The 22198-nt window shown below is 46.8% G+C and overlaps 2 protein-coding genes and 1 long non-coding RNA gene across 5 annotated transcripts; all 3 read left to right on the top strand.

Moving 5' to 3' along the window:
- The first annotated feature begins 1890 nt into the window (after nucleotides 1–1890).
- On the top strand, nucleotides 1891–5844 carry LOC136301105 (uncharacterized). 2 transcript variants are annotated; one of them, XR_010723793.1, is made up of 2 exons: nucleotides 1891–2053; nucleotides 2385–5844. It is a non-coding gene; the product is annotated as an uncharacterized lncRNA (long non-coding RNA). The 2 variants fall into 2 exon arrangements; XR_010723792.1 differs by having other exon boundaries at nucleotides 2381–5844.
- Nucleotides 5845–7080: 1236 nt separating this feature from the next.
- Nucleotides 7081–18025, top strand: ZC3H11A (zinc finger CCCH-type containing 11A). 2 transcript variants are annotated; one of them, XM_066203962.1, is made up of 16 exons: nucleotides 7081–7267; nucleotides 7771–7890; nucleotides 8517–8640; nucleotides 9739–9936; nucleotides 10159–10275; nucleotides 10725–10802; nucleotides 11055–11165; nucleotides 11473–11535; nucleotides 11709–11810; nucleotides 12099–12164; nucleotides 13055–13549; nucleotides 14362–14435; nucleotides 14961–15255; nucleotides 15703–15857; nucleotides 16143–16210; nucleotides 16959–18025. In XM_066203962.1, exons 1-16 carry the CDS (start codon nucleotides 7214–7216, stop codon nucleotides 17227–17229), a joined length of 2391 nt encoding a protein of 796 aa, XP_066060059.1. In that variant the 5' UTR covers nucleotides 7081–7213; the 3' UTR covers nucleotides 17230–18025. The 2 variants fall into 2 exon arrangements, with proteins under 2 accessions (XP_066060059.1, XP_066060058.1); XM_066203961.1 differs by having other exon boundaries at nucleotides 10725–10805.
- A 1122-nt stretch (nucleotides 18026–19147) lies between these two features.
- Nucleotides 19148–21620, top strand: SNRPE (small nuclear ribonucleoprotein polypeptide E). The gene is made up of 5 exons (XM_066204055.1): nucleotides 19148–19305; nucleotides 19531–19557; nucleotides 19973–20035; nucleotides 20605–20683; nucleotides 21434–21620. The coding sequence occupies exons 1-5, from the start codon at nucleotides 19252–19254 to the stop codon at nucleotides 21487–21489; spliced, it is 279 nt and encodes a 92-aa protein (XP_066060152.1). The 5' UTR covers nucleotides 19148–19251; the 3' UTR covers nucleotides 21490–21620.
- Nucleotides 21621–22198: the final 578 nt, after the last annotated feature.

Below are 22198 nucleotides of genomic sequence, written 5' to 3'. Positions count from 1 at the left end.
TGCTCTCACAAAACAAAAACTTTCTTTTGAAGAGGGCACGTGGAGCTGAGTTTTTCTTTCTTTCTTTTTTTTTTTTTTTTCCCAGTAACTCAGTATAATAAGCACTGGTATTTTTGTATAAAAAATGGGAGAGAGAAAAAAAAAGGAGAAAAAAAAAACACAACCAAAATACAAAACAAAAGACTGAGTATTATGTGGTATGCATGACATTAAAAACAAAAAAAAAAACAAAACAAAACAATGGTGGTTTCAAAGCAATATGTACCCTGGTGTGTTTGCCATATCCTAGAGTCCAGCTTAAAGTGCACCTGATCTGTATTGCATTTTGATATTAATCTCTATGTACAATGTTTTGCATGTAATTTATATGGATCTTGGGAGAAAAAAAAAAAACCACAAAAAAAAAAACCAAAAAAAAAAAAACCCAGAATCTGAATGAATTGTCCGTTGGCTTCTTCCGAAAAAACAGACTCCAGGCAGAGATAAGACTCCCAAGTGGAAGCAGCAGAGTGGTTGAGGGGTGGGAAAAGGTGCAGTAAAATAAAAATAAAAATGAAAAGGGAGAAAGGGGAACGGTTTGGAATCAATAAAAGCTTTGGCTGTTGAGCAGAAACAATGCGAGTGCATCCGGAGAATAAAATGTGCCCACGTGTAACTGCGCCGTGCTCCGTGTGTCCGGCAGCTCGGGGGACCTGCCCCAAACCCTCCCCGAGGAGCGGCTCCGTCCCCGTGGGGTGGAAAGAGGGATGGGGATCCAGCCCAAGCTCCCCTCGGCGTGAGGTTTGTCACTTCTTCTCCCACCTCCTGCAGGCAAAGTCCCCCAAAATTGCTGCCAAACGCCACCAAAAGGGGCTGCCCTGGGTCGGGGATCTCCCTTTCCCCAGAGCCGTGCTGCTGAGGTGATCCCTGCTGGAGCTGGGATCTCCATCTCCTTGGGATCGGCTTCCAGCCACGTCCAGCTTCCATACCCCTGTGTCCTTTCCTTCCCAAGAGGAATTTTGTCCAGGAAAGAAGGGAAATGGGAAATAAAAGCAACCAGGCCCTTAAATCCTCTCATTCCCAAGCACTGATTGATTGTACTGGAGATATTTTTTAATGGAGAAGCAACGTCTTCTCTCCGAGTCTTTGATACCCCAGGGCCGTGATGAGAAAATCCCAGCGGGCTGAAAGAAAATTCAGTCCCAAACGTCTCCAGGTTGATCCCTGGAGCTGATTCCAAGGGACAGGAAGGGGCTGTAAAAGCTTCGTGGTGCAGTGTCACCCTCTTCCCTGCTTTCCTAGGGAGGTGGCCATGCCCACAGCTCTTAAATAAACACAACAGTCACAATCCCCTCTTTATTTTTTTTTTTGGTAAACAGTCTGGGCTGGATGTGAAAAAAAAAAAATAGAAAAAAAAGGAACCAAAATGGGCTGGGAATTTAAAATACCTTCCAGTTTGGAATTCACGTCCCTGAGGAGGTGTGAGGGAGGGGACGGCACCGCAGGGGCGGGGGGGTTTGGCAGGGACTGGGGACCATTCTTGGGACACGGGGAGGAATTTCCTCATGGAAAAGGTGGCCGGGCTTTGGAAAGGGAGGTTTGGAATCTTGCCCATCCCCGGAGGTGACAAGGACGGGCTGGACGTGGCCCTGAGGGCTCTGGGGGACCGCGAACACCTGGATGACCCCGGGGGGGGGATTTTCCAACCCAAATTCTGTGCGCACGGGGCAAGGCGGAAAAACGCAGCCCTATTCGCTTCACAGCGAGAAGCTTCGCCCTTGTTTTTTGAAGGATTTTTAAAGCGCGGGGAAGCAAAAAACCAAAAAACACTATAAAAAATCCCGCCCCCGCTCCGCCCGCCCTCTTTATTCCCGTGAGGCGGCTGAAGCCACTTCCGGCCGCCATCTTGGCGGCGGGCCCGTTGAGGCTGCGCGCGCGCCGGGCGCCATCTTTGAGCCGGGCACTGCCGGGGACACGGTAACGGCGGCGACACGAACGGCCACAGCGGGGGGGACACGGCGGCGACAGCGGCACGGCGGGCCCCGGGGGCTCGGGAAAAACTCCCCGATCCACCGTAAATAGAAGCGCTTCGGAGCCGCCGCCGCGGCTGGCGGGAGATGGCGGGGGGGAGGAGGACGGGAGGGCCGGGGGGTGTTGGTTCAGCTGCGGCTCCTCTCGGCCGGCCGCGCTCCCCACAGCGGGAGCGCAGGGCTGAGGTGGGCTGAGGCGGACTTAGCGGGATTTTGTGGGAATTCGTGGGGGTTTTGTGGGAATGAAGCCGGGGGGAGGTCGGTTTCTGTCCTGGGTAGGCTTGAGGCCTTTCCTTAAGGCTCGTCCCCCAGCTCAGATATTTTCTAAATCTCGTTATTTTCAGCTAAAACCTCCTTCCTTCCTGTTCTAGCAAGGCGTCTAAAGAGAATATTTCGCGTATTTCTGCTGTAGTCACCTAATTACTCGTCACTCCCTAAAGGAATTTCAGGAGCTGAGTAACTCTGGATGCATCCGGGCTGAATTCCTGCCGCAGGTTGTTAAAAACAAAAGCGATTTTTGAGGGGTTTTCTTGGTTTTTTTTTTAAAGCTCAGAGGTTTGTGCTTTCTACCCTCGGTTTTTGTTGTGGAAACGCTTAAAAGGCTTTTTTTAAATTGTTGTTATCGGAGGTTCCAGAGCCTCCGGGTTATTCCACTCGGGGTTTATTTCTAAATAAAACCCGTAAAAAAAAGAGAATAAAAGTTGATTTTCTGAAGGAAATAAAGGATTTTAGGGTTGAGTTTGGGCTCACCTGGAGCTGTTGTTGGATGTGTCCAGGAGTTTTCCAGGGGCGCTTTTCCAAGGTGAAATCCAGGGGGAAATCGATTTTTTTTTTTAGTTTTTTTTTTTACAGGAAATCGCTGCCAAGGCCTTGGGGTTGAGCTCAGAAATATGGAAAAAACAAAAAAAGAAATTGATTTTCTTTAATTATTTCTTTAAGAGTGGATGGAGCAGCTTCCCTTGGTTTGGGGTCGATTCCTGAGGAGGAAAAGCTGGAGGAGGGTGGAAAAAAAAAAAGCCTAAAAAAAGGGATCAAAACTCTTTTTTTCACCTGCTAAACAGGAGGTGAATCATCAAAAGTCTTTTGTCAGGAATTCCAGGCACAAAAAAAAAAAAAAACAGGAGAGGCTTTTCCAGGGAAATTTGAGGGCTTTAAATCCAGGAATTCCTCCCAGGAAAACTCCTCTGGGGTGTTTTTATTTCTTGTCTTTTTCAAAACTTGATTTGTTTGTGCCTGGCATTTTTAATTTGGTTTTTTTTTTTTTTTAAACCAATAACTGGGTTTAAAAGAAGTTTTGCTACGAAAATGTAATGGCATTCTGGGCAAAAAAAAAAGTTTAAAATTCTCGTTTAATTGAATTGATTCCAGACCTGCTGAGTGCACCAGAGTTACTCACTTTTATTCAGATTTTCCTTGGTTTTGTTTTTTATTCGTTTGCCACCTTGACACCAGTTTAAAATAAGAGGGGGGGGAAAAAAAGGATTTTAATGAACCTTTTATTTAATAATTAAATGACCTGGGTGGAGTTTAGGACTCAGAGGGGTTTTTTTGGAGGGGTAGGTTTTGGTTGAGAGGTTTTTTTTCTGTTGTTGTTGTTTGTTTTCAGGGTTTTATTGCCAGTCTTTAAATGAGATTCATGCTTTGAGCTGGAATATGGGGGAAATAGGGGAAAAATAGGGATTAAAAGGGGGAAAAGGGGGGAAAAAAGGGAAAATAGGGGGAAAATAGGGATAAAAAAGGGGGAAATAGGGAGGAAATGGGGAAAAATAGGGGAAAAATACAGGGAAAGGGGAAAAATAGGGAGAAAAAAACGGGAAAAATACAGGAAAGAAGGAAAAAAAGGGGAAAATATGGGGAAAATAGGTGAAATACGGGAAAACCCCAGAAAAAAAAGCCAACTGCTGCTTTAGTTTCTGCAGGAATTAAACCTGAAGGGATTTTTTCCCCCCCAGGGTGGTGGATTGGAGGAATTTTGCATTTTTTTAGGTGTTTCTGGTTGCCTGAGGAAAGGAAATTTCACCTTCCACCTTCAAATCCCTCCTGATTTAGGTTGGAATTTTCTCTCCCAGAGGATTTCAGTGTTGCCTTGAGCAAAACTTGGAAGAATTGAGGCTTAAAACTTTAAATTTTGAACTCCCCAAGAGGATTGAGGGGATAAAAAACCAACCTGGAAGAAAAAACAAGTTAGAATTTCCACAAGAAGCAGCTCCAGGGATTTTTTTAGGAGATCCCAAATCTTAATTTTGAAGGTTTAACAAATGACTTTACACCCCCTGTGGAGAGATGGAAGAATTCCATTTTATTTTATTTCATCCTTTTAATTCCTTTTATTCCCTTTATCAGGCAGTTAAAAAAAAAACCCCAAAAATCAATATAAGGACTCAACTTTTCCTCTCTTTCTTTTTAGATTTGGGAAAATTCCCTGGGGCAAAAAAAGGGAATTTTTTAGAGAAAAAATCCCCTGAAATTGGGAAAAAATAAATATCCTGGGAAAATTCATTAATGTTGGTGTGAGTTAAAGGTTCCAAGGGTTTCTTCTTGACCTGTAAAAAAGAATTTCATTGAGTTTGGGCAGAAATCTTTTGCACAGAAATGTCAGAGGGGGGAAAATTAACTTTTAATTTTAATAGGGAAGAAAAAACCCCTAAAAAGTCTGATTTTTATAAGAATATCCATAGGAAGAATATGGGGAGAAAAAAGCTGAATAAAATCAAATTTTTGGTGGCACCAAATCAGAATTGGATCCAAGGCAAGATAATGGTTCATGGATTTAAGGAACAACGAAAATGGCAAAAAAATTGTGATTTTTGATAGAAAACCCACCTGATCCTGCCCCAAATTCCCAACCCATGCAGCCAATTAAATATTAATTAATTAAGTAATTTTCATTTAATTAAAATAATGAACAGGAAGTGATGGTAATAAATTCCCAACCCACGCAGCCACAGCAATCCTTGCTTAATTTAATTAATTTTAATCTAATAAAATAATTAAATGATGGTAATAACGTGGAATGATGGGTGGTTATGACATATTATGGGATGGATGCTGCTCCTGCTTTTCCTTGGTGAGGGATAAACCAGTTCCTGAGGGTTGGATGTGGTTGTGTCCCCAAATCCCCTCATCCAGAATAACCAAAATAATCTGATTTTCCCCCCTGATTTTCCTTTAATAGGTTCAAATGACCAAAATAATCTCATTTTTCCCCCTTAATTTTCCTCTAATACGTTAAAATTCCTGGTTTATTTTTTTGCTGGGTTTGTTCTGCTGTCCCTCCCTTGTTTTGGGGTGTGTATAAAAACACATTTATGTGTTTATACACGCAAGAATTCAATGTGTAAACAGGGGTTTTTGTGCTGTACAGGTCATAAAGAGGGGGGAAGGGGTTTTTTTGTTGTTGTGTTTTCTTAATAGGTGAAGAAATCACGGAAGAGCCGAAATTGCAACTTCCTGAATTAAATAATTAAAAAAAAAAAATAAAAAAATAATTAAAAATTGCCCCAGCTGTGGAAGATGGAGCCTCATTTTTTTGCTGAATCCTGAATTCATCTTTAAAAGCAAAAAAAAAAAGGAGCTGGGGCATTTTATTTTTAAATTTTTTTTTGGTTATTTTTTTGTTGTTTTTTTTTTTTTTTTTTTACATTTTTTTATTGGAAGAGCTAAAAAAAAAAAAAATTCTCCCTGGCTGTCTCCAGTGGTTGCCACTTTTCCAATGGACTCGATTTTAGTTGTCAGATTTTGGTTCTGATGAGAGCACCTCAGAGTTTGGAATTGTTGGCTGAGAGGTTTTTTCCCTTTGGAATTGTCAGGAGAAAGAAAAAAAAAAAAAAACAAAGGAAAAAAAAGAAAAAACAAAAACCCCCAAAATTGTTTCTGCCCCTTTGTCGTTCATTGACGGACTCCTTCGGCCTACAGGAGAGGGGAGCTGCAGGGCTGGGAGGATCAGAGCCTGGGCTCGGCGTGGCCAGGTGGGTGAGCTCCACAATCCTCCTGGGGGTGGGGGGAAACGGGGGAAAGATTGGGAAAAAATCGGGGGAAAATATCAGAAAAAATCCCCTTTGGATTGGGGAAAAAATGGGGAAAAAATCGGGGGAAAATATCAGAAAAAATCCCCTTTGGATTGGGGAAAAAGTGGGGAAAAAATCGGGGGAAAATATCAGAAAAAATCCCCTTTGGATTGGGGAAAAAATGGGGAAAAAATCGGGGGAAAATATCAGAAAAAATCCCCTTTGGATTGGGGAAAAATTGGGGAAAAAATCGGGGGAAAATATCAGAAAAAATCCCCTTTGGATTGGGGAAAAAATGGGGAAAAAATCGGGGGAAAATATCAGAAAAATTCCCCTTTGGATTGGGGAAAAATTGGGGGGAAGATTTCCTTGCATTGGGGAAAAACGGGGGGAAAATCCCCTTTGGACTGGAGAAGAATCCCTCTGGGGTTGGGGAAAAAGTGGGGAAAAAAATCCCCCTGGGATGGTGAAAAAATTGGGAAAAAATCCCCCTGAGATGGGGAAACAAATCCCCCTGAGATTGGGAAAAAATTGAGAAAAAATCCCTTTGGGATTGGGAAAAAAATCTGGGAAAAAATGAGGGAAAAATCCCCCTGGGATTGGGGAAGAATCTGGGAAAATTTTGGAAAAAAAAAATCCCTTTGGGGTTGGGGATTTGGGATTGATGTGTTCTGTTGTTGTGGTGTGGTGTTACTATGTGATGATTATTATTATTTCGTTAGTAGTAGGTGATTATTTGTATGCAATTCCTATTAAGATCTAATTATTAAAGTGCAATTTATCTCCATTTCCCACATGACTCCATTTAAAAACTGCGGTATTTTACAAATATTAGACAAAGGTGATTTCAAACCGTCACCTTTCTCCAGAAATAAATCAGTTAATAAGAAACAACTCTAAAAAGAGCCATTTTTGCTCCTTCTCCCTTTGCTTTAGGGTCACTTTAAAACAGAAGCTGTCACTGCTAAACCAGGAGAAGCCTTTGGAGCCAAACCAATTCCTGCCCAGGCTGGAGGAGAAGAACCCTGAGAGAGAACCAAACCCTGAGAGAGGAAACACCAAACCCTGAGAGGGAAAACATCAAACCCTCAGTGGGGAAACACCAAACCCTGAGAGGGGAAACAGCAAATCCTGAAAGGGGAAACAGCAAAATCCTGAGAGGGAAAACACCCTGAACTTTCCCGGGATTCCTGCAGCATGTCCAACCAGGGAGACGACTGCTACTTCTACTTCTACTCCACCTGCAACAAGGTGAGCTCAGGGCTGGTTCCCTCTGCATTTCCTCTTGGCTTTCTGAGCAAAGAGTGGGAAGAGAGAAGAAGAAAATTCCTCTTCGTTAATGAATTATTCAGCTCTCAGTTCTGAAAACTGGGGGGTTTTTAATCTATGTGATTTCCCTTCCCAACCCTTTTTTAACTTGTGTGGTTCTCCTTTCCACACCATTTATTTTTTAACCTGTACGCTTTTCCCATCCCATTTTTTTTAACCTTTGGGCTTTTCCCTTTCCAACCCTCTGTGTCTTTTAACCAGTGTGCCTTTCCCATCCCGTTTTTTCAATCTCTGTCCTTTTCCCATCCCATTTTTTTAACCTTTGTGCATTTCCCATCCCATTTTTTTAACCTCTACCCTTTCCCCATCCCATTTTTTCAACCCCTACAATTCTCCTTCCCACCCCTATTTATTTTTTCGAGCCCCAGCATGTTTTTTTTTTCCCCCTGGTTTGTTTTTTTGCTGATTTCCTGTGTGTATTTCAGGGAGATTCCTGTTCCTTCCGGCACTGCGAGGCCGCCCTGGGCAGCGAGACCGTCTGCACCCTGTGGCAGGAGGGACGCTGCTTCAGGAATGTCTGCAGGTTCAGGCACATGGAAATCGATGTGAGTGCTCCCTAAAAACCTTCTCCTCATCCCAAAAAATCTGTCAGACCAACCCCAGGGGTGTAATGGGGATAAATGTCATTTTTTCGGCAGAGATTTATAAGGATTTTGGTTACCAGCAGGGAAAAAAAATGAATTTTTGACATGTTTTTTTCTCAGCAGAATTTTTTTGTTAAATGCTGTTATTCCCTCCCAGAATTTTTGCCAGAGCGAAATGGATCCCACTCCTTAAATGAGGTGGGAAACATTCCTGAGAGGTGAAAAATAACCCTGCATTTCTCCCCAAAATTTTATCCTGACCTCTCGGAATTGTACAAGATAGGAAGAAAAAAAAAAAACCATGAAGGAGCTAAAGCTCTGAAAGAGAAATTTCACCAGCAATTCAAACCTAAAAACTGAAATCTCCCCCTGTTTATAATCCCATTATTTGGGATTTTATATTAATTTATTACCACAACATTCTGTTAACTCTGTGACAGCGCCCTGTCTTTTCCAACTGAACGACAGGAAGAAAAACCCCAGAAAAATCCCATTTTCCCACTTCCCTGTGACCTGCAGACAACGTGAGGCAGTTTGCAGGTCCAGGGGAGAATTCCCTGAGTTGGGCTTTGTGTTCTTTCCCCCAGAAGAAGCGCAGTGAGATCGCCTGTTACTGGGAGAACCAGCCTGGGGGCTGCCAGAAGCACAACTGTGCCTTCCACCACACCAAGGGCCGCTACGTGGACGGGCTCTTCCTGCCCCCCAGCAAAAGTGAGTTGGTCATCTCTTTTGGCATCAAAATGTCCAAGAATTGAGGCTGAATATTCCTTGAAATTGTGCGGATGGGCTCTTCCTGCCATTGAGAAAAAGTGGGGTTTCTGTCTCCTTTTTTCTTTGAAATATCCAAGAGTTAATGTTGGATATTCCTACATGGATGAGCTCTTCTTCCCCGCCAGCAAAAGTGAGTTTATCATTTCTTTTTTTTCCTCCAAATGTCCAAGAATTTAGGCTGAATATTCCTTAAAATTATGTGGATGAGCTCTTCCCTACCCCTAAGCAAAAGCAAATTTTCCATCTCCTGTTGCAACAAAATATCCAAGAATTTAGGCTAAATATTCCTTAAAATTACATGGACGAGCTCTTCTCTACCCCTGAGCAAAAGTTGAGTTCTCCACCTCTTTTTTCCTTGAAATTTCCAAGAATTTTGGGTGAATATTCCTTGAAATTGTGTGGATGGGCTCTTCTCTACCCCTCAGCAAAGGTGGATTTTCTGTCTCCTTTTTTCTTTGAAATATCCAAGAATTAGTGGTGGGCTTTTCTTCTCCCCAGAAAAAGTGAGTTTTCCACCTCCTTTTTCCTCAAAATATCCAAGAGTTCCTGGTGAATATTCCATAAAATTACGTGGAGGCTCAAAGAACTGTTTTATGGCTGAAGGGGAGTTTGCAGCCAAGTGAAATTCTGATTTTGGGATTTTTTCCCTGCTCTGTGCTTGGTGATTTTTGCTTTTCCAGGTTTCCTTTTCCCTTCTCCTTTAACCCCTGTGTGGGTGTGGAATAAGGAACTGAAGCCAGGTGTGTTCTGTTATCAGATTTACAACATTTGAGGTCAAAGTTTGGGATTTCTGAGTCACTTTTGAGGTTTTTTCCCAGCCACACCTCCTGAGAGGGACATTTACAGTTGGGAACGGAGCAAAATTCTAATCTGAATTTTTTTCTCTTCTTTATACTTGGTGATTTTTGCTTTTCAAGGTTCCTTTTCCCTTCCCCTTTAACCCCTTTATGGGTAGGGAATAAAGAACTGAAGCCACATGTGTTCTGTTCCCAAATTTCCACCTTGAGGATCAAAACTCGGGATCTTTTTCTTTCCCAGCCACCCTCCCAAGCCCCCCCGAGGCTGCAGAGGACGAGGTGAAGATGGTGCAGCTGCAGCAGAACAAACTCTCAGTCCAGTCCAACCCCTCCCCACAGCTCCGGGGGGTGATGAAGGTGGAAAACTCGGAGAATGTTCCCAGCCCCACCCACCCCCCTGTGGTCATCAACGCTGCAGATGATGATGAAGATGACGATGGTGAGAAATCTGGAGTTCATTGCAGATATTTCTGCTTTCTTTTTATATCTCAGTGGCGATATAAACCATGAAAATTGTGGATTGTGCAGTGCTTTAAGCTGCAGGAAGGAAAATACGAATGTTTTGATGGCTTTGAAATACTGAACCACCTCAAAGTGAGAAGTTTTGGTTCAATCTTTACTCCGTAAATGATTTCATTTTGGGTTTATTTTCCCTTTCCAGACCAGCTCTCTGAAGAAGGAGAAGAAACCAAAACCCCAGCCCAGCCACCACCCACAGAAACCCACAATGGGCTGAGAGTGATTTCCACCAGGAAATCCAATCCCACTGCAAAGCCAGGTATTCCAAGGAGGAATTTGGGAGGGAGAATTTAACAACTAAAAGCAAAATATTCCTGAAATAAAAGAAAACAAACCCCAGGGATGCCGAATGGAACCCAGGAGTTCATTCCCACCTAATTGTGTTCCCCAGAGCAGGGAAAAATCCTCCTGGTTTAGTTTTGTGGGACAAAATAAAATATAAATGGAATTAAAGGGGTTTAAAGGTGGAGTTTAAATGAAGTTTAAGTGTCTGAAATTGTGGAAATCCAGATCCGAGGAATCCAGGAATCTTTAATCCCTCTCCATGAATTCGTGTTCAAAAGTGTGTATTTTCCCTTTTAGGGTGAAAAAAGCTGCCAGTTTTCCCAAATCCCACCTTTTTAAACCCCTGGGGGATGCTGACAGGGTTTATTCCCGATATTTTGGGAAGGATTTTCTTCAATTTCCTGAACTATTTTGTGCTTCCAGACGACAACTTAAATTTCGGGATCAAAACCTTGGAAGAGATCAGATTGAAGAAACTCAAGGAGAAAGCCAAAAAACAAGGTGGTGAGTTCATATCCCCTAAAATCCCTCCTTTAAAATCCTCCTTTCTGTTCAACCTTTAGTTTAATCCTCATTTTCCTTGGATAATTTAAAGGAAAATAATTCTTTTTGTTGCAATTTGGGACATCCTACAAGGACAAACTTGCTTTTTTTTTTTAAAGGGTTGCTGTGGCATGTGGCAGCTGTTTGGAATTCCAAGGAAAATTGTTAAATATCCTGATTTTTCTGATTTTTCCATGTTTTTCCATGCAGAAGGTCCTTCAGGAGTGGCTGTGGATCCTCTCCAAGCCAGGAGCATCCCCGTGCCAGAGAAGGAAAACGTCAGGACCGTGCTGAGAACTGTGACCCTCTCCTCCAAGGAAGGTAAATCCCAAAAAATTCCCTTTCCACAGATAATAAATCAAGTTATTGGGAATTAGGAGAATTCAGACGTGCTGCTGCCTTTTCCTGATTTTTTTAAAGGTTGTGGTTGTGTTGGAAAAGTTGGGGATTTGTCAGTGCTGGGTTTGGTTGGAATTAAAACTCAGCAAGTTTTAGCATTAAAACCATTTCCCTTCACAATCCTTCTTTAGTTCCTATGGTTTGGGGGATGAAAATGTCGTTTTTTGGGGATGAAAATGTCATTTTTGGGATGCTTTTGGTGCACTGCAAAGATCCTTCCTCGTTTTAGGGGAGGACCCCGTGATCCAGCTGAACCTTCCTGACAGACTGGGAAAAAGGAAAACCCTCCCAGGTGAGAGCTTTTTGTGAAGCGTTTACATCAAAAACAACCAATTCTCTTAACAACTAAAACCTCAAAAAATATTAAAAATTAATCTGGGATGATTAAGGTTCGTGGGGGATTGTTCTAAACCCTCCTGCTGAGGAATATTCTGAAGGAATTTCTCCTTTTGTCTCTTTCTGAAGGTGGGAAAACTTTCCTTCCCCTGAGGAGGAACGTTGCTGACAGGCTGGGGAGGAAAGCTGAGCTGCAGGAGAACACTGACAGAGCCCCCAGGAGAGGCACAGGTACCAAAACCTCCTGGAATTCCTCTTTGGGATTTTCTCTCCTGGGTTTTATTTTGGGATTTTTTTTTCCTCCATCTTTTCTGGTTTTGGATTTCCTCTTTTCTGGGATTTTTTTGGGGATTTTCTGCTCCTCCTTTCTTCTGCTTCTTTTTTCCACGTTGGTTGAGGGTTTCAGGTCACTCTGAATCCCACTGAGGTGCTCTCCTGTCTCATTTCCCACCCAAAATTGGGATTTTTTTACCACTTTTTAACTTTTCCTCTGGTTTGTTTTGTTTTTTTTTTTTTCAGTGCAAGTCCTGAAATCCCTGAAGGAGAGACTGGGGCTGCCCTCGGAGCAGACCAGCACCGAGACAGGTAAAAATTAAATTCTGAATATTCCTTCTTTGCTTTTTCTTCCCAAGAACTTCCATGCAGCCTTAAATTGGTAATTTGAAAGGATAACTGGCTCTGATTTTCCAAATCCAAGGGGTTTAAAGGAGGGAGAGAAGTTGATTGTTCAGGGAATTGGGATTGTTCAGCCTGAAGAGGAGGAATTTTGGGGTGATCACTGAAGGGAACCTGCAGGAAAGGTGGAGAGGGAATAATCCCAAAGGGGAATGGGTTTAGGTGGGATTTTTTGGGAATAAATCCTTCCCTGGGAGGGTGGGGGGGGGCTGGGATGGAATTCCCAGAGGAGCTGTGGCTGCCCCATCCCTGGGAGTGTCCCAGGCCAGGCTGGACTGTGGATAAAAGAGATAAAAATGGGTAAAATTAATAAAATGGATAAAATGGCATCCTGGGATAGTGGGATTGGACTGTCACTTCCAACCCAAACCATTCCAGGACTCCATGGGCTGCTTTGGATGGGATTTTGAGAATAAATCCTTCCCTGGGGAGGGGCTGGGATGGAATTCCCAGAGAATCCCTGGCTGCCCCATCCCTGGGAGTTCCTGGGATATGGAACAACCTGGGATCATGGAAGGGTTGGGGTGGGGTGGGAATGGGACAATCCTTAAGATCTTCCAACCTAAACCATTCCATGATCCCATAAAAAATCCCAATTCCAGGACTCATTCCCAGCTTACAAATTCCCAGAGAATCCGTGGGAGTGTCCCAGGCTGGGATAGGGAAAGATCATCCTTAAAATCCTTCCAACCGTCATCCCAAATTCCCTCAGTGCTGGGAGAAACTCTGGAGACTTGAGATGGAATTTATGAATTTATTCCCCCTCCTCTGAGCGCTCTTTGATTCCTCTGACCACACAGACAAAGCTGCCAAACCCATCGAGGAGATCCGAGTGAAAACCCTGGAGGAAATCCGCCTGGAAAAAGCCAACCAGAGGCGAGGGGAAGGCCCAGGCAAAATCCCAGGAGAAGGCAGGAGAGCAGAAGATCCCAATTTAGGAGCCAGACCCTCCCCAGCAGCTCGAATCAAATCCCTGAGCGGAGCCTTGGCAGAGAAAAACCACAAAAGATCTGGAGAGGAGAAGGAAAAACCCGAGGAGTTCCCCAGCAGGGCCAAAGCTGAGGCTGATGGCAGGAAACAGAACGTTCCTGCTCCAGCTGGGGCAGGCAGGGTGCAGCTGGCAGAGCCAGGAAGAGCCAAAGGAGCGGGAGAAGTTCGGATCAAGACCCTGGAGGAGATCAAGAGGGAGAAGGCGCTGAGGATGCAGCAGAGCGGGGAGAACGTGCCCGCCCCGCCCGGCCCGCCCGAGGCCGCCCTGAGGGGCAGGAAACTGCTGCGGGTCACCAAGCTGCTGGGTGAGCAGGCCTCTGCTTCCCTGGGGGGTCTGGGTCTGTTCTGCTTCCCTTGGGAATTCTGGTTCAGTTCTGGTTCTGTTGTGCTTCCCCCAGGGAGTTCTGCTTCCCCCCGGGGAATTCTTCCCTTCGAAAATGAATCCTGTTCGCTCAGGAATTGCCTGGATTTGTCCTTCTGGGTGTGTTTGAAAGGTTGCAGGCTCTGGGGTTAAAAGGATCACGGGATTCTCCATGAATTCCATGATGATTTCCCGCTGGAAGTTTCGTTCCTTGAGGAGTTTTCAGGTTCCAGAGTTAAAAGGATCGTGGGATTCTCTATGAATTCCGTTGAAATTTCCTGTGTTTCCCGCTCAAAAATTCATTCCTTCCAGAATTAAAAGGATCACAGGATTTTCCCTGAGTTTCTTGTGCTTCCCATTGGAATTCCATGATAATTTCCCACTGGAAAATTCAGCCCTTGAGCTTTCAGGCTTCAAAGTTCAAAGGATTTTGTGGTTTTTATGAGTTTCCCAGTGGAAAATCCATTCCTTGAGGAGCTTTGGGGTTTAATTTCCCGCTCTTTTTCTGCCCTGGGTTTGTGGGATGGGATTTCCCCCTGTGCTGGAATCCATTCCCCTCAGGAATATTGTTTGGGAAGGATTTATCAGCACAAAGGCATCAAAAATTTCATCCTTCAGATTATTTAATCCACCATGGGACTGAAGGAGAGAGAAAATCCTGCAGGATTTGCTTCCTGTTAATAAAAACAGGGAATTAACCCTCCCAAGAAACCAAAAAAAAACCCCAATTTTTGGATGTTTTTTCTTACTTTAAAGCACCTGGAAGAGAAGAGAAAATGATTGTGGAGCTGAACAAACCTTCCCCCAAGGGGAGCTCTGCATCTGCTGAGGTGAGTCTGAACAAATTCGTGATGAAACCTTCACACTTCTCATCAATTCCTCCCATTTCTGACCATTTTGGGCATAAAATAATTAATTTTCCCTCGTAATTATTTCCTTTATGCCTGACAATGGATTAAAACCAAAGGTGGGCAAAATATTTTTGTTTTCAACCATTTTTTCCCTGGATTTTTTTTTTTTTTCCCTATTTTTTAAAATCCTGAAGCTGGATATTTTAACCCTAAAAAATGGGATTTTAAAAGGAAATCAGAATCTGTGGAGGAGCTTGGATGGTTTTATATTCCCTAAAAAAATTGGATAGGCTGCAGGCAGAACCTTCAGCTCCATGAAAAGTTGGGATTTTTTGGGAATTTTCAGTTTTCAAAGTGCATTTCCATAAGGAGGGACCTTGGAAAAGAAAAAAAAAAAAAAGTTGGATTTTAATGGTACCACCCACAATTCCTTAGTGAATCCACAGATTTTTATCCAGATTTTTATCCTAATAACCACCTTGGGGTGTTTTTTTCCCTCCTTAGAATTCAGGGAATTCTGGAATTCAGGTGAAGAGCCTGGAGGAAATCATGTGGGAGAAACGTCAGCTCAAACAACGCCAGGAGGAGAAACTCCAAAAAGGATCTGGGACAATTCCAGCTGAAAACCAGGAGAAAACCAAGGAGAAAACCCCGGGATCAGGGAGCCCTGAGGCTGCTGTGGGATCAGCTCAGCAGCTGGGCAGGAGGAAAGGGGGAAAATTCCAGGAGGATCCAATGGGAAGCCCAGAAAAGGATCCAGGGAAAAAAGGAGCTCAGCTGACCGAGAGGAAAACCAGAGGTTGGTGGGAATGTTTTTGGGATTCATGGAAGAAAAAACAACTCAGTGGGAGGCACCTTGGGAATATCCAGGAATATTCCTGAGATCCCAGCTGGAATGCTGCAGCCCAGAGGATGAGGAGGGTTGGGAATGTTCGGGAATGTTGGGGATGTTCACCTGGAGAAGGATCCAGGGAGAGCTCAGAGCCTCCTGCCAGGAGTTTTGGGACGAGGGATGGAGGGGACAGGACACAGGGAATAGCTTCCCACTGCCAGATTTTGGGATGGAATGGGATGGAATTCCCAGAGAATCCATCCCTGGAAGTGGTCAAGGCCAGCTTGGATCCCCCTGGGATCATGAGAAACACCCCAAACCGTCCTGGAATTCTGGGATTTGTCACAAACCCTTTGAAAGTTTGTTTTATCTTTAACCCAAAGCTCCTCATTCCTCCTTTTCCCTCCCTTCCAGCCAAATCCAAGGTGTGCCTGAAGCCCCTGGATGGCAAATCCAGCACGGCCAAGCAGCCCCTGAAGAGGAAGGGCCCCGAGGGCCACCCCCCTGCTGTGGTGGCAGTGAAGCCACTCAGTGCCACCCCCGGGGACACCCAGCAGCCCTCAGCCAAGGTGAGGCCACAAATCCCTCCTCCTTCCCAAAAAAAAAAAACCTGGAAGAACAAACCTCCTCCAGCCCTTTTCACCCCACGAGTGTTGGGGGCAGCACGTTCCTGCTTTGGGAGCATCTCCAGAATTCCCTGCTGGGGTTTTGGGATGGATTTTGTCTGTTCTGAGGCAAAAATTCCTGAAGAATTTCTCCTTTCAGGTGAAGCAGAAAAGAAAAAAAAAAAAAAAAATTCTCCTAAAATGTAGAGGTTTTTATATCCTAAAAGTTGTTCTGCTCTTCATTCCCAGGTTGTTGTTGCCACTTCTCCAGAGGACAGCCCAGGCTCCATCCCTCGGGGGGAGAATTCCCAGAGCAGGTGAAGCCCAAGTCCCAACTTTCCCTTCTCCTTCCTGATCCCAGGGCTGGGCTTTGAGGGGTGGCCACCGGTGGGAAGTTGCAGTTTTGGGGGAATGGACGCTGAAATCCAACAGAGTTAATTGGAATTAGTGTTTGTGCAGCAGAACCTTTGGGTTCCCCTAAAATGCTGCACCAGGGCAGAGCTCTGCAGTGGCTTTTGGGGGGTTTATTTCAGTGATTTTGGGGTTTTTTCAGTGATTTTTGGGAGGTTTTTTCAGTGATTTTGGGGTTTTTTCAGTGATTTTTGGGAGGTTTTTTCAGTGATTTTTGGGAGGTTTTTTCAGTGATATTTTTGGGATTTCTTTCCAGTGGCTTTTTGGAGTTTTGGTGACTTTCTGGGATTTCTTTTCAGTGACTCTCTGGGTTTTTTCAGTGATTTTTGGGAGGTTTTTTCAGTGATTTTTTGGGGGCCTTTTTGGGGTTTCTTCTTGCCCCTTCTCTGGCACATTCCAGCCGTGTTTCCTCACAGCTAAATCCCCAAACCCCGAACTGATCCACCTCATCCAGGACTTCCCCAAAACCGATCCTGGACTTCCCAAAACTGACCCTGGTCTCCTAAACCTGATCCTGGACTGCCCTCAAATGATCGTGGACTCCCAGAATCGTTCCAGGACCCCCCAATCCGATCCCAGGCTCCCACCTCACCCCGGTGTAAAACTCAAACGGTAAAACTCCACCTCACTGATTTTTTTCCCTGTTTCCCCCAGCCCCGAGCTGCAGGCTGGGAGCCAGAGGGATTCCCTGGCACAGTCAGAGGTGTCTGGATCTTCCTCCTCCTCGTCGTCCCTGGAGGTGCCGGCGAAGCTGCGGCGCCTGAGCTCGGCCGGCGCCGCCAAACCCGCCCTGTCGGTGGAGGACGACTTCGAGAAGCTCATCTGGGAGATCTCCGGGGGAAAACTGGAAGCAGAAATCGACCTGGATCCAGGGAAAGACGAGGACGATCTCCTGCTGGAACTCTCGGAGATGATTGACAGCTGAGAGAGGGGGAGGTTTAACAAAAAAAAAAAAAACAAAAGGGGGAGAAAAGACGCGACACCAAAAAAAAAAAAAAAGTTAAAAAACCAACAAAATTCCTTCCCCACCCTCACAGAAATCCTGTAAATGTTGTTGGATCCTGGAGGAGATCCTTTGTCCCAGCTGGAAGCACAGTTGGGTTGTTAGTGAGTTATCCCGAAATTCCGAGCACAGGACGAAGCACTTGGAATTCCCTGGGGGAGGACACACAGATCCCATCTCCTGAGCCAGCCCAGCACGGGATCACAGCTCCCCCCGGACACCGAATCCCAAAACATATCCTGGAGTTACTATGTCAACTCTGGAATTCGCGGATGGACACTCTGCCTCCCGACTGGGAACTGGGGGGAAATTCAGGGAGAAGCGAGTCAGGATTTTGGACCAAACGCTGCCAAGGGTGAGCCTGGCTCAGACTTTTCCCTGAGGGGCAACCAAAATTCCTCCTGGCTGCCCGCAGGGATTTGGGAAGAGGAAGGATTGCTTCAAGTGCCTCTCGGTTCTGAGGATCCCTCCCTGCTCCAAGACTGGAATGAAGCTCCACATCCAGCTGGGATCGTTCTGGGAGGGAGGAAAAGCACCTGGAATGTTCCCCCTCGGCTGCTTCCCTCTTTTCCAGCCCCTTGGGAGATGGGATTGGGTGGAATCCCTGTGGGTATTTTTTTTTTGTTTGTTTGGTTTTTCTTTGTTGTTCTGTAAATATTTTATTCTTCCATTTTATATTTGTATGATTCTATTTAAGGGATTAAAGGTAGGCTGCTCATTCTGGTGTCCGTGCAGAGCTCTCTGCTCGCCATGGTTTAATTAAGGAACGGGAGCATCTGAGTGTTAATTAGGAATTAAGGAGGCAGAGGGTGGAGTTGTGGGATCAGCCAGAGGGGCTGGAGTGTGGCCAGGGAAGGGGAAATCCCGAGGGAGCTGGGAAGGGGCTGGAGGATCCCGAGGGAGCTGGGAAGGGGCTGGAGGATCCCGAGGGAGCTGGGAAGGGGCTCAGCCTGGAGAACAGGAGCTCAGGGGGAATTCCTGGCTCTGCACAACTCCCTGCCAGGAGGGGACAGCCAGGGGGGATTTGGGATCTCATCCCAGGGAACAGGGACAGGAGGAGGACACCGGGGATGGGAGATACTTGAGTGATTTTTGGCTTCTCGGGTGTTCTGTGACCTTGCAGGACAAATTAAGAGGCAAACTCTGGTGCCTGTAAGGACACAAAACGCCGCTTGATTTGACAGTCGGGGCTTTAAGGCACAGCTCTGCTGTAGCTCTGAGCCAGGGGAATATTTTAATTTTATTTTTCTAGGAAACATAGTTATTAAAACGAAATAAAATAATAGCAATAAAACCCCTAATAATACAAACAAACAAACAAAAAACCCAAAACACTAAGAGCAAAAACCAACCCTAAAAATAATGATAATAAACCCAATAAGAAAAAAACTCCCGCTGCCCTCACACCGCCACTATCCCACAGTGCCCCGCGCGCTGGTCTCCCCCTCACACCGCCACTATCCCACAGTGCCCCGCGCGCTGGTCTCCCCCTCACACCGCCACTATCCCACAGTGCCCCGCGCGCTGGTCTCCCCCTCACACCGCCACTATCCCACAGTGCCCCGCGTGCTCCCCCCCATCCCCTCACACCGCCACTATCCCACAGTGCCCTGCGCTGTCCTCTCCCCTCACACCGCCACTATCCCACAGTGCCCTGCGCTGTCCTCTCCCCTCACACCGCCACTATCCCACAGTGCCCTGCGCTGTCCTCTCCCCTCACACAGCCGCTATCCCACAGTGCCCTGCGCTCACCCCCCCCATCCCTACACCCCGCCGCTATCCCACAGTGCCCCGCGCGCTGGTCTTCCCCCTCACACCGCCGCTATCCCACAGTGCCCCGCGCTCCCCCCCCATCCCCACACCCCGCCACTATCCCACAGTGCCCCGCGCGGTGCCGCTCCTGCCCCGCCGCTATCCCAGAGCGCCCGGCGGCCCCGTGCAGCCATGGCGTACCGCGGGCAGGGCCAGAAGGTGCAGAAGGTGATGGTGCAGCCCATCGTATCCTGCCTCAGCCCCTCGGGGCGCCGGGGGAGCGCGGGGAGCGCGGGGCTGGCGGCTTTCATCACCGGGATAAGGGCTCCATCCGGGGGGTCACGGCCTGCGGGCCGATCGCGCGTTCCCCCTCAGGGTTTCGGTCGCAGCTCTCGGGGGTGGCGGGTTTGGGCTCCTGAGGGCGGCGGGACCATCCCCGGCCTGTGCTGTGTCCTTAACCCTCGGCTCCAGAACCTGATCTTCCGCTACCTGCAGAACGTGAGTGCCGGGAGCGCGGCCCGGGGCCGGCCCCGCGGGGTCACGGGCCGGCTCGGGTGGGGAGGGTCCCCAGATCCCGTCCGGTGTCCCCGTTCCACGGGCAGGGACACTTCCCCTGTCCCGGGCTGCTCCAGCCTGGCCTGGGACACTGCCAGGGCTGGGGCGGCCAGGGATTCTCTGGGAATTCCATCCCAGCCCCTCCCCACCCGCCCAGGGAAGGATTTATCCCCTCCCAAATTCCAATTGAAATCCTTTTCCTTTCCATTTCAAACCCTTTAAACGTGAGGGGAGTCCCTGCAGCAATCCCACGGGATATTCCCTGGAACCCCAGCCCCGAGGGGCTGAGGGCAGGGCAGAGCCCCCAGAGCTCCTGGGCTGCTCCATCCCTGCTCTTGTCTCCCTGTGTGCTGTGCAGAGATCCAGGATCCAGGTGTGGCTCTATGAGCAGGTGAACATGAGGATAGAAGGCTGCATCATCGTGAGTGTCCCTGTGACCCTCTGGGCTCACCCTCTGCTTCCCTCACATCCCTGAAGCCATCCCCATCCCTGATCCCATCCCCATTCTTTCCTTCCCATCCCTGAACCCATTCCCGTTACTTTTTTTCCCGTTCCTAAACCCATTCCCATTCTCGTTCCTTTTTTTCCATTTTCCTATTCTTAAACCCATTCCCATTCTTCTTCTTCCCGTTTTTCCATTCCTAAATCCATTCCCATTTTTTTTGCCTTTTTTCCCATCCCTAAGCCCATTTCTATTCCTTTTTTCCCCGTTTTCCTAAACCCATTCCCATTCCTTTTTTTCCCATCCCTAAACTCATTTCTTTTTCCCATTTTTCCCATTCCCCTTTTTCTCATTTTTCCCATCCCTAAACCCATTTCCATTCCTTTTTTCCCCATTTTTCCCCTTCCTAAACCCATTTATTCCTTCTTTTCCATGAAAAAACCCCCGTGTGGGGTGGGAACGTTCCTGCTTCTCCCAGGAATTTGGGGGTTTGGGGTTTTTTTGGGACGGTTGGAGGTCCCTGCCTGAGGCTGGTGCTGCTCCTGCAGGGCTTTGATGAGTACATGAACCTGGTGCTGGACGATGCTGAGGAAATTCACTCCAAAACCAAGTCCAGGAAGCAGCTGGGTAGGTCCGGACGGGGAGGGTGGGAGCCTGGAATTTGGGATGTGGGGCGGGAATTTGTGGGGGTGGGACCTGAAATTCAGGGCTGGGATCCTGAACTGCAGGTGGAGGATGTGAAATGCAGTTGTTAAAACCTGAAATTCAGGTGTTAGAGCCAGAAATTTGGGTGTTAAAACCTGAAAATCGGGTGTGGGATCCTGAAATCCATGTTTGGGATCCTGGAACCTGGATTTGGGACCTTAAATCCAGGTGTGAGCCTGAAATCCAGCTGTGGGAGCCTGGAACCTGCGGTTGGCAGCTGGAATCCAGCTGTGGGAGGCTAAAAATTCCAATGTGGGACCCGAAATTGAGGTGTGGGACTTGGAATCCAGGTGTGGGATCTAAAATCCCGGTGCCGGAGCCCAAAACTCCCGATGTAAAACCGGAAATCCCAGCATGGGACGCGAAAACCACCCAGGTGGGAGCCCAAAATCCAGATGTGGGAGCCCGAAAATCCAGGGCTTGGGACCCGAACTGCAGCTGTGAGGCCAAAATCCAGATGTGGGAGGTCAAATCCAAGTTTGGGATGCCAGAACTTGGGGATGGGATTTAAATCCAGGGGTTGGGGGCTGAAAATCCAGATGTGGGAGGTCAGATCCAGGGGTTGGGAGCTGAAATCCGGGTTTGGGGTCGGGATCCAGCTGTGGGGTGGGCGGGTTTGGGGCTCCCCCATCCCAAACCAATCCCACATTCCCTGATCCCGTTGGGTTCCAGGTCGGATCATGCTGAAGGGGGACAACATCACCCTCCTGCAGAGCGTGTCCAATTAAAAAAACTGGGATTGGGAGCTCTGGAAAACCGGGATGTGCCAGCGGTGGAGATCCCCACGCTCCTCTGGGAATTCTGTTTTGTAGTTTGGGGGGGTTTTCTTGGGGGAATAAAAAACGTTTTTCAGAAAAGCTCGGAGTGGGGAGAGATGTTTTCCGGGGTTTTTTTCCCTGTGGGATTGGATCCTGGGGGTTCAGGTTTTCCCAAACCGAGCTCTTTATCCCAAAAACAATCCCGTTGTCCCCAAATCCGTCTCTTCTTCCTAAAACCCATCCCTTCTTCTCCAAAATAATCCCTTTTTCCCCAAAACCAATCCCTTCTTCCCCAAAATAATCATTTTTCCCCCAGAATCAATCCCCACTTTCCAAAACAAATCCCTTTTTCCCAAACCAATCCATTTTGCCCAAAAACTAACTTTTTTTATCCCAAAAATGATCAATTTTTTTTTCCTCCCAAAATCAATCAATTTGTCCCCAAAATCAAATCCCTTTTTCCCAAGGAATCCCTTCCCAATCCTCACCCGGGGGAGGCTCCCGGGGTTTTTGGAATTCTGCGGGAATTTTGTAGGAATTCTGCGGGAATTCTGCCCGGAGCATCCCAAATTCCGGCTAGAACGGGAATAAACCTTCCCGAGGGCTCCGGACAGAAGGGGGAGCTGCGGGCTCGGCTCTGCCCGATCCCAATCCCGGCAGGAATTCCCGGGATGAGGAG

The sequence above is a fragment of the Chamaea fasciata genome, unplaced genomic scaffold (assembly GCF_029207755.1).
Source record: "Chamaea fasciata isolate MVZ Bird 193981 ecotype frontalis unplaced genomic scaffold, bChaFas1.0.hap1 SCAF_25, whole genome shotgun sequence".
Classification (NCBI taxonomy): domain Eukaryota; kingdom Metazoa; phylum Chordata; class Aves; order Passeriformes; family Sylviidae; genus Chamaea; species Chamaea fasciata.
Note: the sequence above shows the minus strand (reverse complement) of the source record. Positions and strands in the feature narration are given on the sequence as shown.